A 12566-nucleotide genomic window follows, 5' to 3' on the forward strand; every position below is an offset into this window, starting at 1 on the left:
TGCTGTGGTCTGATGGTAATTTGCTTTGCAGATTTTCTGGATTTCTTCAAGTTCAACTTCACTGAACACTTTGTTTCTGATTATGAATCTTTGTTGGTCAGCCAGTTGGGGTTCTGTTATCTGTGAGTCAGGGTACTCTTGTTTCCATAGCCGATGCATCCTTTTTTGGTAGCCGCGCTTTTGAGGTTCAGAGTTGTAATAGCATTTCATAACTGTGCGGTTTTCTGGCATTGTATATTTCTGCCACTTCTGTGACTGTTCATTTGGATTTTGATTTCGTAGCCCACTTGTCGATGGATGTCCAGAATCAGCAGCATCCACCGCAGTCCTTTTTATCCTGGGCGACGACCGAGCTAGTATAGACTTCGTTTTGGTTTGATTCTCCATAATGCTAATGGGTTAGGTGCTCTTAGGTCTGCTCCTCAGCTGAGGCCTCTCTGGCTTGGTTGGACCTGCTGGTAGTTACACTACCGCCAGCACAGCCCTCAGTCATCATTGGAGCAGTTAAGCCCCCCCCCCCACCACCACGACCACGTCAAGGTGGCACCTGCGGGGGGGATTATCATTATTATTATTATTATTATTATTATTATTATTATTATTATTATTATTATATTTATGACACAGCAAACAAGATATATAACCTGGATTTCATATCACAAAATCACAAGTTGAACACTTCCCAAGTGTCTAGGACTGTGTGATGTATTTTCGGATGATGTACGCAGATCCCAGTAGGGTTGCCTACTACTACTACTACTACTACTACTACTACTATTATTATTATTATTATTATTATGGGATTTTTTTGGCAAAATTTGTTCAGATGGGTATTTGTATTTGTCTCACTCTGAGGCTGAGAGAGCATTGCCTAAATTCACCTATTAGGTTTCCATGGCCAAACAGGAACCCAAACTCTGATCCCCAAATTATAGTTCAGTGTTCAAGTCATTACACCACACTGGATCCTAGGGAACAGAGTTGAATATTTTAAAAAGGATCTCATTCCATCTTCAACCTGGTTAGAACATAAAGCAAAACAAGAACAAAAATGTTTTACATACTTCTGTTTCTTTGTTGCCAAAATGTTTTTTTTCCTGAAGATTAGATGAGAGACATTCATGTAAAGTGAAGAAGCGAAGAGCAGATTACACTGATTTCCCTGATTTTTCTTCCTCCTTTCCACGTGTCCTCTACCCTTAGTGTGGTCCAGGAACAGCAAGCCAGTGCACACAACCATTCTGAACCCACATATCCACTTAATGGGAGACGAGTCTGCCTGTATTGCTTACATCCGCATTACACAGTATGTTGATACAAGTGGGATCCCTCGCACCGCACAATCTGAGGAGACCCGAATTTGGCACCGCCGGGATGGCAAATGGCAAATTGTTCACTTCCACAGATCTGGAGCACCTTCTGTTCTACCGCAGTAAGTAAACCCCAAGTCTCTGAGATCTCCCTCAACTCCTCTTTTTTTCCCAATAGGGAAAGAGTATTTGTTTTCTTCAATGTAAATATGTTTGGTAAGTGTATAATGAAGAAATAAATATAAACAAGACAATGGAAGAGCAGCAGTTAAGATCAAATCTTGTGTCTGATCTCCATTTGATTGATTTAAACATTGATTTATTATATTATAAACAGGTCAAAATCTGCTCGAGAAGACATTTAGAGAAAAGTCTTTGAAAACTAGAGATTATTCATTGGGCTGTCGATATAGTCATCCAGTTGCTAGTCCCACCTAAACCAAACTCATGAAAACAACTGCTAAATTGTAAATGTCATTGTTTAAATGGCTCTACCATACTTGGGACTACTACCAGAAATTGGATTTTGGCCATATATGATTTTTATTTTGTTTATGAGAATAGAGTTTCTGGGCACGTAGTTTGATCTCCCATCTGTTAAAGATGCCTATTTCATCATTTGTTGGGATTTGCTTGCAGCCTGCCAAAATATTGAAGTCCTCTGCTATGCCATAGGGTCAGAATGTTATCAGAAGGATATCACTCAAAAAGGATGCTTGTAACATTCATGGAATAGTAGTGTCTAGTAAGTAGTTTTGAATTTTGACAGCTCTTTCAACATGGCAATATGGCTATGAAGAAATGTCACAATATCAAATTCCCGGTGAAGAGTGAGTTTGAATCAGTTCACAGGATTGAGAAGTGATATTGATTGAGCCAAACCCAGAAATAAAGTCAAACAAATGAAACATTATCACAAACCTCAATGTCTGGCTCACATATAATCTTTAATGGTGTCATTTAAGCTTGCAATTCGCACAGTCACCTTCCTGCTCTTTTTATCCTTTCCCTGTGATCTTATGGTTACTTTGGCTATTTTCCATTTCTACACCATTGTATTCCATATTAAAGAATCTGTGAACACATCATGGAAGTGATTTAGAAGATCCTTATTTATATGTTAAGGCTGAAAGAACGCATTGAAAATGAGCTATAGGTTGGCTAGAAATAGATTTATTATGTAAAGATCACAACTCTCAAAATGTATCAAGTCATTTCAGTACAGGGCTTGGAAAATTGCATTTTATAGAAAAAGAATGCATGTCCTCAGTACTTTTTCTGATTCCTGTAAAATTTGTTTAGATGGATTTGGTACTTTTTGGAGACAAACACCACAATTAGGAAATAGTACTTAAAGAAAGTTAAAGACTTATATATTGGTTGTTTTTAAATAGACTGATGCATTCACACTTGCAGCTCCCCCATCTGCACTTTGGAATAATTCAGTTTGGTATGACTTCAAGCTGTGCCTCAGTAACAGACATAATAGCCATTAGCAGTCATTCTGCTGAAAACTGCTATTGAATTTAGGCATGATTCATTCCTTCATCCCTCTTAAGTGACATTCAAGAAGAAAGGAAACTAGCCATGAAAGCCTATGCATGACTACTTGGCATTAAGAACTACTGAACTGAAGGACCTTATATACAACTGGAATTCAATTTTTTTGTTTATTATAAGCCTTAAAGTTACTGACATTCTCAGCTTTGATTATGGAGAATCCAGACAATATTGTTGTCAGATTCTTGTATCTTGGAGTTTTCTGTCTTCTCGCTGTATATATTTTTTTCAGTCTTGATTTCTAGCAAATGGACTACCCTCCACACCCCACTGCCCCAGTTTGTGCAGCTCTACTGCACTCCTTACCTTGCTTCCCTCGATCTGCTGTTTGTGATGCCGACCAGGCAGTAAAGAGTGCTGTTAATCTCTTGGGACCTGTAGCGATGATATCCAGAGCAATGAATGCAAGAGAGGGAAAGGGGGGGAGGAGGAATTGCTTCCCCCACCCCACTCATTGGTCTGGATATTGTCACTCCAAGTGCCAAGTGACAAACAGTGCTATTTGTGTGCCCAGTGGGTGCGGCAAATGGTAGACTGAGGGGACAAGGGGTGCTATCCCCTATCCACAGGCTGCCCAAGCCCAGGGAAAGCAGATGACGAATCAACCATGGCCACATTCTAAATAGAAAGTGCCATATTACACTTGCCTGAGGTTGTGGGTTATTCCAAAGTTTCGGAAATCCTGAAACTTCTGAACACAGTTCAAGGCCGTGTTAAGCCGAATCAACTTTATGCACCTTGCAATCACCACAGAGCTGATTTGCCACCCTCCCTTATGCATAAATGCCAGTGGAGAAGCACCCAAAGTCTCAAGGTGTTGAAAAAGAGAATTTTATTTTCCCAATTAGCTAGATGGAAGAGTTATCCTGTTCAGTGTTGACTGGCAAGTACTGCTGATTCACCTGGCATGTCCTTCTGCACATCTGTAGCAAATGTGACTCTTTGAGGAAAATATTTGTTGCAGTTTCCTGGGGTGTAGTAAAAAAAAAATTACAGATAGTTATTTCACTCCTCTGAATTTCAAGCCAGAGAAGGACAAGGCAGTATTTCAGTTTACTTGAAGTCTCTCTGAAGCTCAGTGCAAGGAATGGGGATTTCCTCTTATATCCTCTGACTTGTCTTGGGTCATGCAATTTGAAATTCTTAAGAATGAAGCAACAGAAATAAATATAAATGCATTACTGTACTTGCAATTTCACTTGATAAGGAAAAACTCTTTTCAATGTACAATGAATAAACAACTGATTCTACCTTTGCCCTTGTTCCTCGAGATGCCCTGTTCCAAATGCCTTTTCCTCTACAAGTCTGGGGAGTGTTTAAGATATATGTTGGTATGCTAGAGTGAAATTGCATTTCCCCATTGAATGGCAGGTGGTCCTTTCCCTCATTGTTTTCCAATAGATGCCATGTCTTCCCTGTCCCACCTTCCGGTCCCACGGGCATTGCAGATTGATGGAGTTCTGTGTTATGCCCATATAGGTTATGTGAGGTATGTATGTGACTTCAAGTCGCCTCTCTTCTTACTGTAACCCCATGAATTTCATAGGCTTTTCTTAGGCAAGGAACACTCAGAGGTGGTTTTGCCATTTCCTTCCTCTGAAATCTAGCCTACAGCATCTGGTGTTCCTTGGTGGTTTCTCATCCAAGTACTAAACCAGGGCTGACCATGTTTAGCATCCAAGATCAGACAGGATCTGGTGCTTTTACGATATTGTAACAGAATAGCAATCCTCAGCAGCATTCAGGAATTGTGGGGCAACCTGTGTTTCATGGGCTGGTGACAGCTTTAATATATATTTTCTGTGCTATTTTGTCTTGTCTCCCCTCTCTCAGAGAGAAAATGGTTCTTAATCAATCTTTAGCAAATGAGAGGCCCCTTCAATTTGCACTCCCAGAGGATGTGAGCAGTTTTCAGCAGGGTGTTATCCGCCCCCCACCTCCTAAATCCTGAGGACAGGAGTGACCAGTTGACTGCTGCTGGGATTTCAGGTGGTCTGAGTTGTACAGAAGCTCTGTTGGTGCCAGCTTCTGATGGGATGTGGCCTGGCGCTGGCAGAGATCCTGTTCAACTTGGGGTAGATGCAGCAGAAAAATCAGTTCTTCAGTCCTATGTCCCTAACCTTGAAAGGTGGGTGTTGATAGAGAATATAGGTCCATGTGACAGATGCTGTGTAGAACAGTCACAAACCTTCACAGAGATCCCAATGATAATTGTAAAGGGCCTTTAAAATTGATTTTAGGTGGTTTGGTTATTAAGGTGATTTTAATGGTTTAATACTATAATTTAGACTCATCTGTTTTAACATTTAGTTATACAGTAGAGTCTCACTTATCCAGCACTCGCTTATCCAACATTCTGGATTATCCAACACATTTTTGTAGTCAATGTTTTCAATACATCATGATATTTTGGTGCTAAATTCGTAAATACAGTAATTACTACATAGCATTACTGAGTATTGAACTACTTTTTCTGTAAAATTTGTTGTATAACATGATGTTTTGGTGCTGAATTTGTAAAATCATAACCTAATTTGATGTTTAATAGGCTTTTCCTTAATCTCTCCTTATTATCCAACATATTCGCTTATCCAACGTTCTGCCGGCCCGTTTATGTTGGATAAGTGAGACTCTACTGTATTAGCTACTTTGAGTGTTGTTTTTAGTGGGAAAGGGGGTGGAAATGTAACAGATGGGCTGGGGTGAATCAAAGCATTTTTTGGGTGAAATAAAATGACAATTTCTTTTTATGTTTTTCAGTTGAAACACCAACCACTCACAGGCCAGGTTTCTCACTGCCTCACTTCAAAAGGAAGATCCTTGATATTCTTTATCTAGGGAACTTGGCTGCTGACTCTACTACTTGGTTCTTGCTGGAATTCCTTTCACACACAGAGCTCCTCACCAAAACAAACCAAGAATTTAATAGACTTTTCTCCTTCTTTTCCGCACGCTCCATGTTTGCCACTTTTGTGCCATTCTAGTAGAATAGGGCATGCCCTAGGGCCCTACTGCATGAAACAGCTTTTTGTGTAAGAGGAGCACTCGAGCAATAGGCTGAGAAGGAGTCTTTAACCCGTACTGGATTCACTACTGCTAAATGTCCTCAAAATTGACAATTTTTCTTACAGGGACAGGTTCTCCTTCAGTCTCTGTGATTTCTACTAAGTCTTAAGAAGGGTTAGGAGAAAAGGGAGCACCCAGAGAGAACTTAAACAGCCAGCTGCCCCTACAGGTAGATTGATGTCCACCCATCTTACTGCATCATAATCTCAGTCAAGTTATTTATTTAAAAATGTTTATAATCTATCCTTCATTATCTAAAATCCAGCCAGTTCATATTACCTCTACTAGGTTGAATGTGGTCTTATTCAGAGAGAAAAAACCCCAACAACATTAACTTACCTTCCTTGAAAGTTACATTTTGCAATTGAGTCAACTGATTTTCATAACAAAATGATAGCAATGTTGATTTTAAAGGTTCACCTTTAGAGCCTGAGCGAAAGTAAACAGTTTACACTTCCTGCCATGATAAGGTGTCTAAAAGTTAATAAAATCTCAAAAAGGCCAGGATGATGGTTAGACACCCTCCCCCTTTTTAATGCAATGACAATTTTCTAGCATCAGAAAAGCTTCACTGCAGTCTAATACAATATACTAACGTCCTTTATCCATGGTCAGCTTGGAAATAGCATTCTGCATACATATACGGTTTCACCTGGCACTGAATTTGACTTCATTTTACAACTACCATTTCTGAACAATTCTGAATCATTCTTTTCTTTGCCTTCTCCAAGACTTAGTTTCATAAAAAGTCAAACAGGAAACATGACAGTATTTGTAGCTTCCCCCGGTAATGTAAAATATATTTTGAGGCCAAACTCTTTCCAGCAAAGACAGAGAATGCAAGCTTTACTAAAAAAACACTTTTGAGGCATTTGGGTTACGCTTTTAACAAACAAAATGAAACCTTTCGCTATCTCTTGTACTTTGAGCGCATGCCTTTTTATAGGAAAAAAAAGAAAAAGACAACTCTTCCGTGTTATTTCGTAAATGGATTTTGAGTATTTGCTGAAATTGATCTTTATGTAATATCTAGAAATATCAACTGTTTGGGTTTGTGGCTGATTTTTAATGAGGTTGGGGATGGGGTGGGGCTTAATATGTTATTGTTTACATTTGGAACTGACTTTGTGTCAAATTGTTATTGAAAGTGCAAGAGGGTACAAGATTTGAGAAGCAGGGGCATGACTTCTGATGTGGGTTTCTGGAAAATCTCATGGAGAGTTGGATATCTTATGGTTGGAAATCACAAGATATCTTCAGTTGGAAATCCGAATGGTGCATTCTAATGGATCCCAATGGAGATGGAGGAAACTTCTGAACTGGGCTCAAAGGACAGCATGTGAATGTCAGAGTCAGCTTGGACAAAATGCAGGAATGGATTCTTCCCAAGGCCTGAAAATCTTTTGGAACAATAAATGGATAGTCAGGATGTTTCCCTGAGATCGGCGCTGTGTCATTTTGATGGACATGGAGGGCTGAAAGACTTCTATTTTTGGCATCACCTTCTTGCCTTCCGGTATAGGTTTGGGAAGTGTGATGGTTGTTACTTTTTGTTTCTATTCCCCTTTTATTTTCTCCCTTCCAATTTTAAAGGTCTTTACTCTTTGATGTGAGCTGGACTTCCGTGCACTTCTACGACCAGAACTTATAAATGGCACTTTCTTCATTTGCATGACATTTAACTTTATAAGCAGCTATGTGTACTTCAAAGCAAACAAAATGCTTGTTTGGGGTCAATAACAACAAAAATTGGGTAAGACTCTTTGTATAAATTGTGAATGGTGTAATTTTGCCTTTTCTGTGCTTTGAAATGCTTCGCTTTCCATCTTGTAAGGCAGGGTGGACTTCTGCCATTCTTAAACCATGTTTGCAAACTGCAAGAATTAAGTTCCCATTGGAGCTGAGGGAGAGAAGAGGTTGGAAGCCCATTTGACAGAATTTGTTTGTTTTAAAGAGGGTTTTACATGTGACTTGGGTTCAGATGAGGTGTAAAGATACCACCTACAAGTCCAAGTACATGATTCAATCATCAAAGTCATGTTGACCCTTAATGGAATTACAAATAATTATGCTGAAATGACACATTGAGTTGAAAGGGGCTTTCATACAAATTAGAATTTTTACACCTTCCATGGCTACAGATTTTAAGTAAAGACATTTGCTTCTTGGTCCACTACAACAAACAGCATTTAAAATCACTATGGGAGCCATTTATTGTTACGGGATATACACTACCATGGACATTTTTGATCTGCCGGGGCCCACTCTTTTAAACCTTTATTCTGAGCTTGGTCAAACCTTCTGAATGGATTAAGGTTCTTTGAGACTAACATAAATGTGAGTCTCCTTTTGAGTGTGAATTGTGTTCTAAGTTTACTGCTCTAAAAATTGCTGGCCTCTGAACTATTTATGTGGCCTTCACCAAAAAAAACTCTTGATGAGGTGGTGGATCTGGAATATTTGTTGCTGATGCTTACTTGATAGGCTAGCTGGTCTGGATTGTATCATGCGAGGGCTTTGCACCCAGAATATTATGCATGACTGGTCTTTCAGAAGCAAAAGAAATCTTCTTGCCCATGTCTACTATCTAGCATTACATTGTTAATCTGGGCCATGGTAATACTGCACATCATATGAGTTATTATTTTGTAGTTTCCAGTGTCATTTCTGAAGGCAAGCTTGCTCAGTACTTCAGCGCCCAGAGAAGCAGGTTTCTAGCAGAGCCTGATCTTTCTTTAAGTCTTCCAGTAAAGAAGGGACTCTGACAGGTAAAAAAGTATTCCAGCCTCTTTACATTTTGTTTTGGTCCCTGGAAATCGGACTTAAGCACCCGCACTTTATGGAGGGACTTCCTATACCGTGGGCTGCATTTCAATGCCCTCTTGTGCATCCTTCACCTTGAGTTGCCATTGATGCTTATAAAGCTCACTTTTATAATAAAAGCATAAACACCTCAATTTTTCTCTAATCTATATACTTATCTTTGGAAATCCCCACCGGCCATTTTACCCTTTCCGATCACATCAAGTCGCCTTTTCTTGCAAAGACACTTTCAATTGACTATCATGAAAACCAACTTACCTCCGAAACTTTCAGTGGAGCCCACAGGCATGACAATTTCCCCCTCTGAAATGTTCGTTCTGGTTGCCTCAGCTGAAAGAGCCAGTAGTTTGATTCTTTTCTGAGGGCTGAGCTCTGTTTTTCACAAATATGTTTGCCTCGAGTCTACATCAGGTATCTGTCCAGCCATACTCTGAAATTGTCCCCATTTGGCAGAGACAATTCCAATCAATCCTCTGTCATCCCGCTTGTTGAGACCCTTTTAGGATGTCCCAGTTTCTCTCTCCTCCTTTCACTTCCCCCCTTTGTTCTCACCTTACTGAAGTTGCTACAGACTGAGTTCCACGTGTAAGCGTAGTTTGAGCTCCCTTAAATAAGCAGTGGGGAGAAGAGATGAGGGGAGAGTTTTTCCCTTTCCAGTAGACTAAGACAGAAGCAAACTGCTGCCCATTCCTCATGCTAGGCTGTAAGAGTGCTTCCTATTTCGGTTATGCCTCTGTATTAGCCTGATGAGTGCAACACCTAAATTAAGTAAGAGGAGATGCTATTGGGTGACAAACTACCAGGATTTTCATGGCTATTAAGCCAAACCTGCAATAACCACTTGCCTTTGAGAGCAAATAAATCACAAACTGCAGCTGTCTCAGTTTGTCAGGAGTAGTCATTCTCAGCAAACTGTTGCAGTCTCTCCTAGTTTATATGTGGTTCTTCATTATTAACACTCTGATTATGCTTGGTTACACATGTCCCCATTTCCATCGGTGAAATGTTTGGGGGGAAAATTAGCTATGACTGGGGAAGAAACTCTATTTTAAAATCAGTCTATCACACAGTTTGTATTACTAACACAGCATATCTGTTTTGTTTGAGTTCATTGTTTTGTACCCCCATGGTAGCCTTTCCCAGCACATTCTTGCCCTTGCTTGAAATGGACAAAGCGGCTTCTGCTGGCACAACAGAGCCTGAGCTTCTTCGCCATTCCCCACCTCCATTTTGTAGACTATATCAAAGTTACTGTATTGAAAGGCAGCACATTTGCATTTGTGTGCATATAATTTTATCCAAAAATGGGGGAAAATGACCTTAGTCAATGATCCTGAACAGTACGAATCATGTATGCATAACAAAGCAGCAATGAGCAATAAAGATGCAATATTGACAGAGGAGAGGGATAAGGAAGGACATACTAATCCAAAACGCAGTCTTATCAAAGTGTGAGGAGATTTGATTGGGACATTATTAGAATCAAAACCAGGGTTAAGGTGTCTATCTACCTGTCCTTTGTCTAACTATATGGAATAATCTCCCCATACAAAAAAAATCTAGATGGCTTAATTCAGGGACTACAGATATCTGGCAAAATGAGCAAAGCAGAAAGAACTTTGGCGATCTCATGTAGCTTATTCTGAAAAGATTGCTCTTTCTAGAAATTCCCCTAAACCACTTTGACCTGAACTTAGCACAATTGGACAAATGTAAACCCATTGCTTTTAAAATAGTTTAAGCAGCCTCAGTTTTGTCGTTGGAGTTAGACCCCTGTAGACAGTGGTTCTCAACCTGTGGGTCCCCGGGTATTTTGGCCTTCAACTCCCAGAAATCCCAGCCAGTTTACCAGCTGTTAGGATTTCTGAGAGTTGTAGGCCAAAACATCTGGGGACCCACAGGTTGAGAACCACTGCTCTGTAACAGGAAACTGATGAGGGAGGGAGCGGGTATGTTAAACCAGAATAATCCATAGCAAATTATTTTTGTTACAAATTCTAATTGAAATTATACTGATGGAACAGAAAAAACCATCAAATTATTTTCTAGTTATGGGGAATCTGAAGCAAAGCAAAAGATCCTATGCTCTTACGTGGCTTCCCACCTACCTGGGCATATAGGTTGTCTTTCCTCCGATTTTCCTGTATGTTATTACTGTTCTTAGGACAAGATGCACTCCTTCTCCTCAGTTCTTGCATGACTGCAAACTAGCCACCTTTTGTCCTTTTTTTGTTTTTTGTATGGTTAAATCTATGGGAAGGCAGAGTTTGGGATTATTATTTTTTTCTAACTGTTGCACAATTTTATGGCTTTTGTAACTTTTGGGGGGACAAGCAGGAAACATTAAGTGTTTAAAAATGAAACTATAAATGTATATACAAATATATATATATATATATACATATCAAATCTCTATGGAAATATTTATTTCACACGAATGCAAAAAAAGGGAAAGGGGAATAGAAAAAGCAGCTTTGTAATGTAAAGAAATAAACTTCCGAGAGTGTCCCTCTCATGTTTGTTAACTTGATGTGACTAGAATATTTCAAAATTCTGCAGTATCTTTTGTAAGTGAATCAGAAATGTAAAGCAGTGTGACTGTGTTGGATTCTTTGTTCTGGTTTTTTGAAGCTGTGGCTGTGAACAAAATGATCACTGCTATAAAAAAATATGCTACTTTTGGGGGGAGGGCTTGTCCGTTTTATTCTTGGTGTTTCAAGTGCAATAAAATAGCTACAAACTCCTGTCCTGAGTATGAAAAACACTAGTTCTCACTAAATGACTTGCACTTTGTCTGGCTCTCATTTCTTTGTGGTGCTTCTATCATTGCAATAATATTTGCCTGCCAACCCTCAAAATAACAAGATAACACAAGTGAAATGGGTTAAAATATGGGCAACTTTATTAATTGTTACCTATTTAACTCTGAAACTGAATGTAACTCTATTCTGGTAGAGAATCTGGTGGAAAACACAGCCGAGGTAGCATTCTTACCCGGCCTACCCTTCGGCTGATAAGGGAGAAACACCTGGTCCTCGGTTAACCTAAATCCGAGAAACCTTTTAAAAGAACGTGTCGGAGAAGCCTCCCTCAAAGTTGTTGAGGCCACACTCTCCCCATTCCAAGGGCATTTAGTTTTGCCTCACCTGTTCAAGATGGATACCAGATGAGTGTTTTAGCTTATGGCCTTCACCCCAAAGGGGGGGGGGTGCCCTGGGTGTACGTATCAATTTCCGCCACAGATTGGGGGCAGATGTCCATCTTGCCCCCATCCCCCACCAAATTCTCTAACACCTTGTTAATTCTAGCCTGCAAACCTAGCAAAAATTGAAAGTTGCCAGCCTCTGATAGATGGATACCATAATAATAATAATAATAATAATAATAATAATAATAATAATAATAATATAAAACTTTATTTGTATTCCACCCTATCTCCCTGAGGGGACTCAGGGCGGATTCCAACATACAATGGCAAACATTCAATGCCTCCATAAACAAACAAATACTGATATAAAATCCCAGAGAAACCGCGCATATAAAAATAACATTAAAACCTAACATTAAATTAAAGCCTAACATCAGTAAATTAAACCTAACATCAATAAATTAAACTATATGTAGTCAAACAAAATTACATAATAACATAAAATCCAAACAAACATTCATATTACCATCTGCTCAGTAAAAATATGTCCTGTCATGTGTAATTGCATTGTGTGATATAACTGACCCACGGCCGTGAGCCAACGTGGAGCGTATAGCTCGATTCACTCTCTTCCTTGCTCTCTCGAGCTTCCTTGTGTC

The 12566-nt window shown here is 39.5% G+C and overlaps 1 protein-coding gene across 4 annotated transcripts in view; it reads left to right on the forward strand.

Moving 5' to 3' along the window:
- The window catches only part of camk2a (calcium/calmodulin dependent protein kinase II alpha), a 197109-nt gene extending 185557 nt beyond the window's left edge, over nucleotides 1-11552 (forward strand). For 2 of the 4 annotated variants that reach the window (XM_008104825.3, XM_008104827.3), the window contains 3 exons: nucleotides 1204-1432; nucleotides 4272-4359; nucleotides 5631-11552. In XM_008104825.3, the coding sequence (XP_008103032.1) occupies nucleotides 1204-1432; nucleotides 4272-4323 (281 nt within the window). In that variant the 3' untranslated portion in view covers nucleotides 4324-4359; nucleotides 5631-11552. The remainder of the gene's footprint in view (nucleotides 1-1203; nucleotides 1433-4271; nucleotides 4360-5630) is intronic. The other 2 variants (XR_010002722.1, XM_008104829.3) reach the window with 2 other exon arrangements.
- The last annotated feature ends 1014 nt before the right edge of the window (nucleotides 11553-12566 follow it).

This window comes from Anolis carolinensis, chromosome 2 (genome assembly GCF_035594765.1).
Source record: "Anolis carolinensis isolate JA03-04 chromosome 2, rAnoCar3.1.pri, whole genome shotgun sequence".
Taxonomy (NCBI): Eukaryota; Metazoa; Chordata; class Lepidosauria; order Squamata; family Dactyloidae; genus Anolis; species Anolis carolinensis.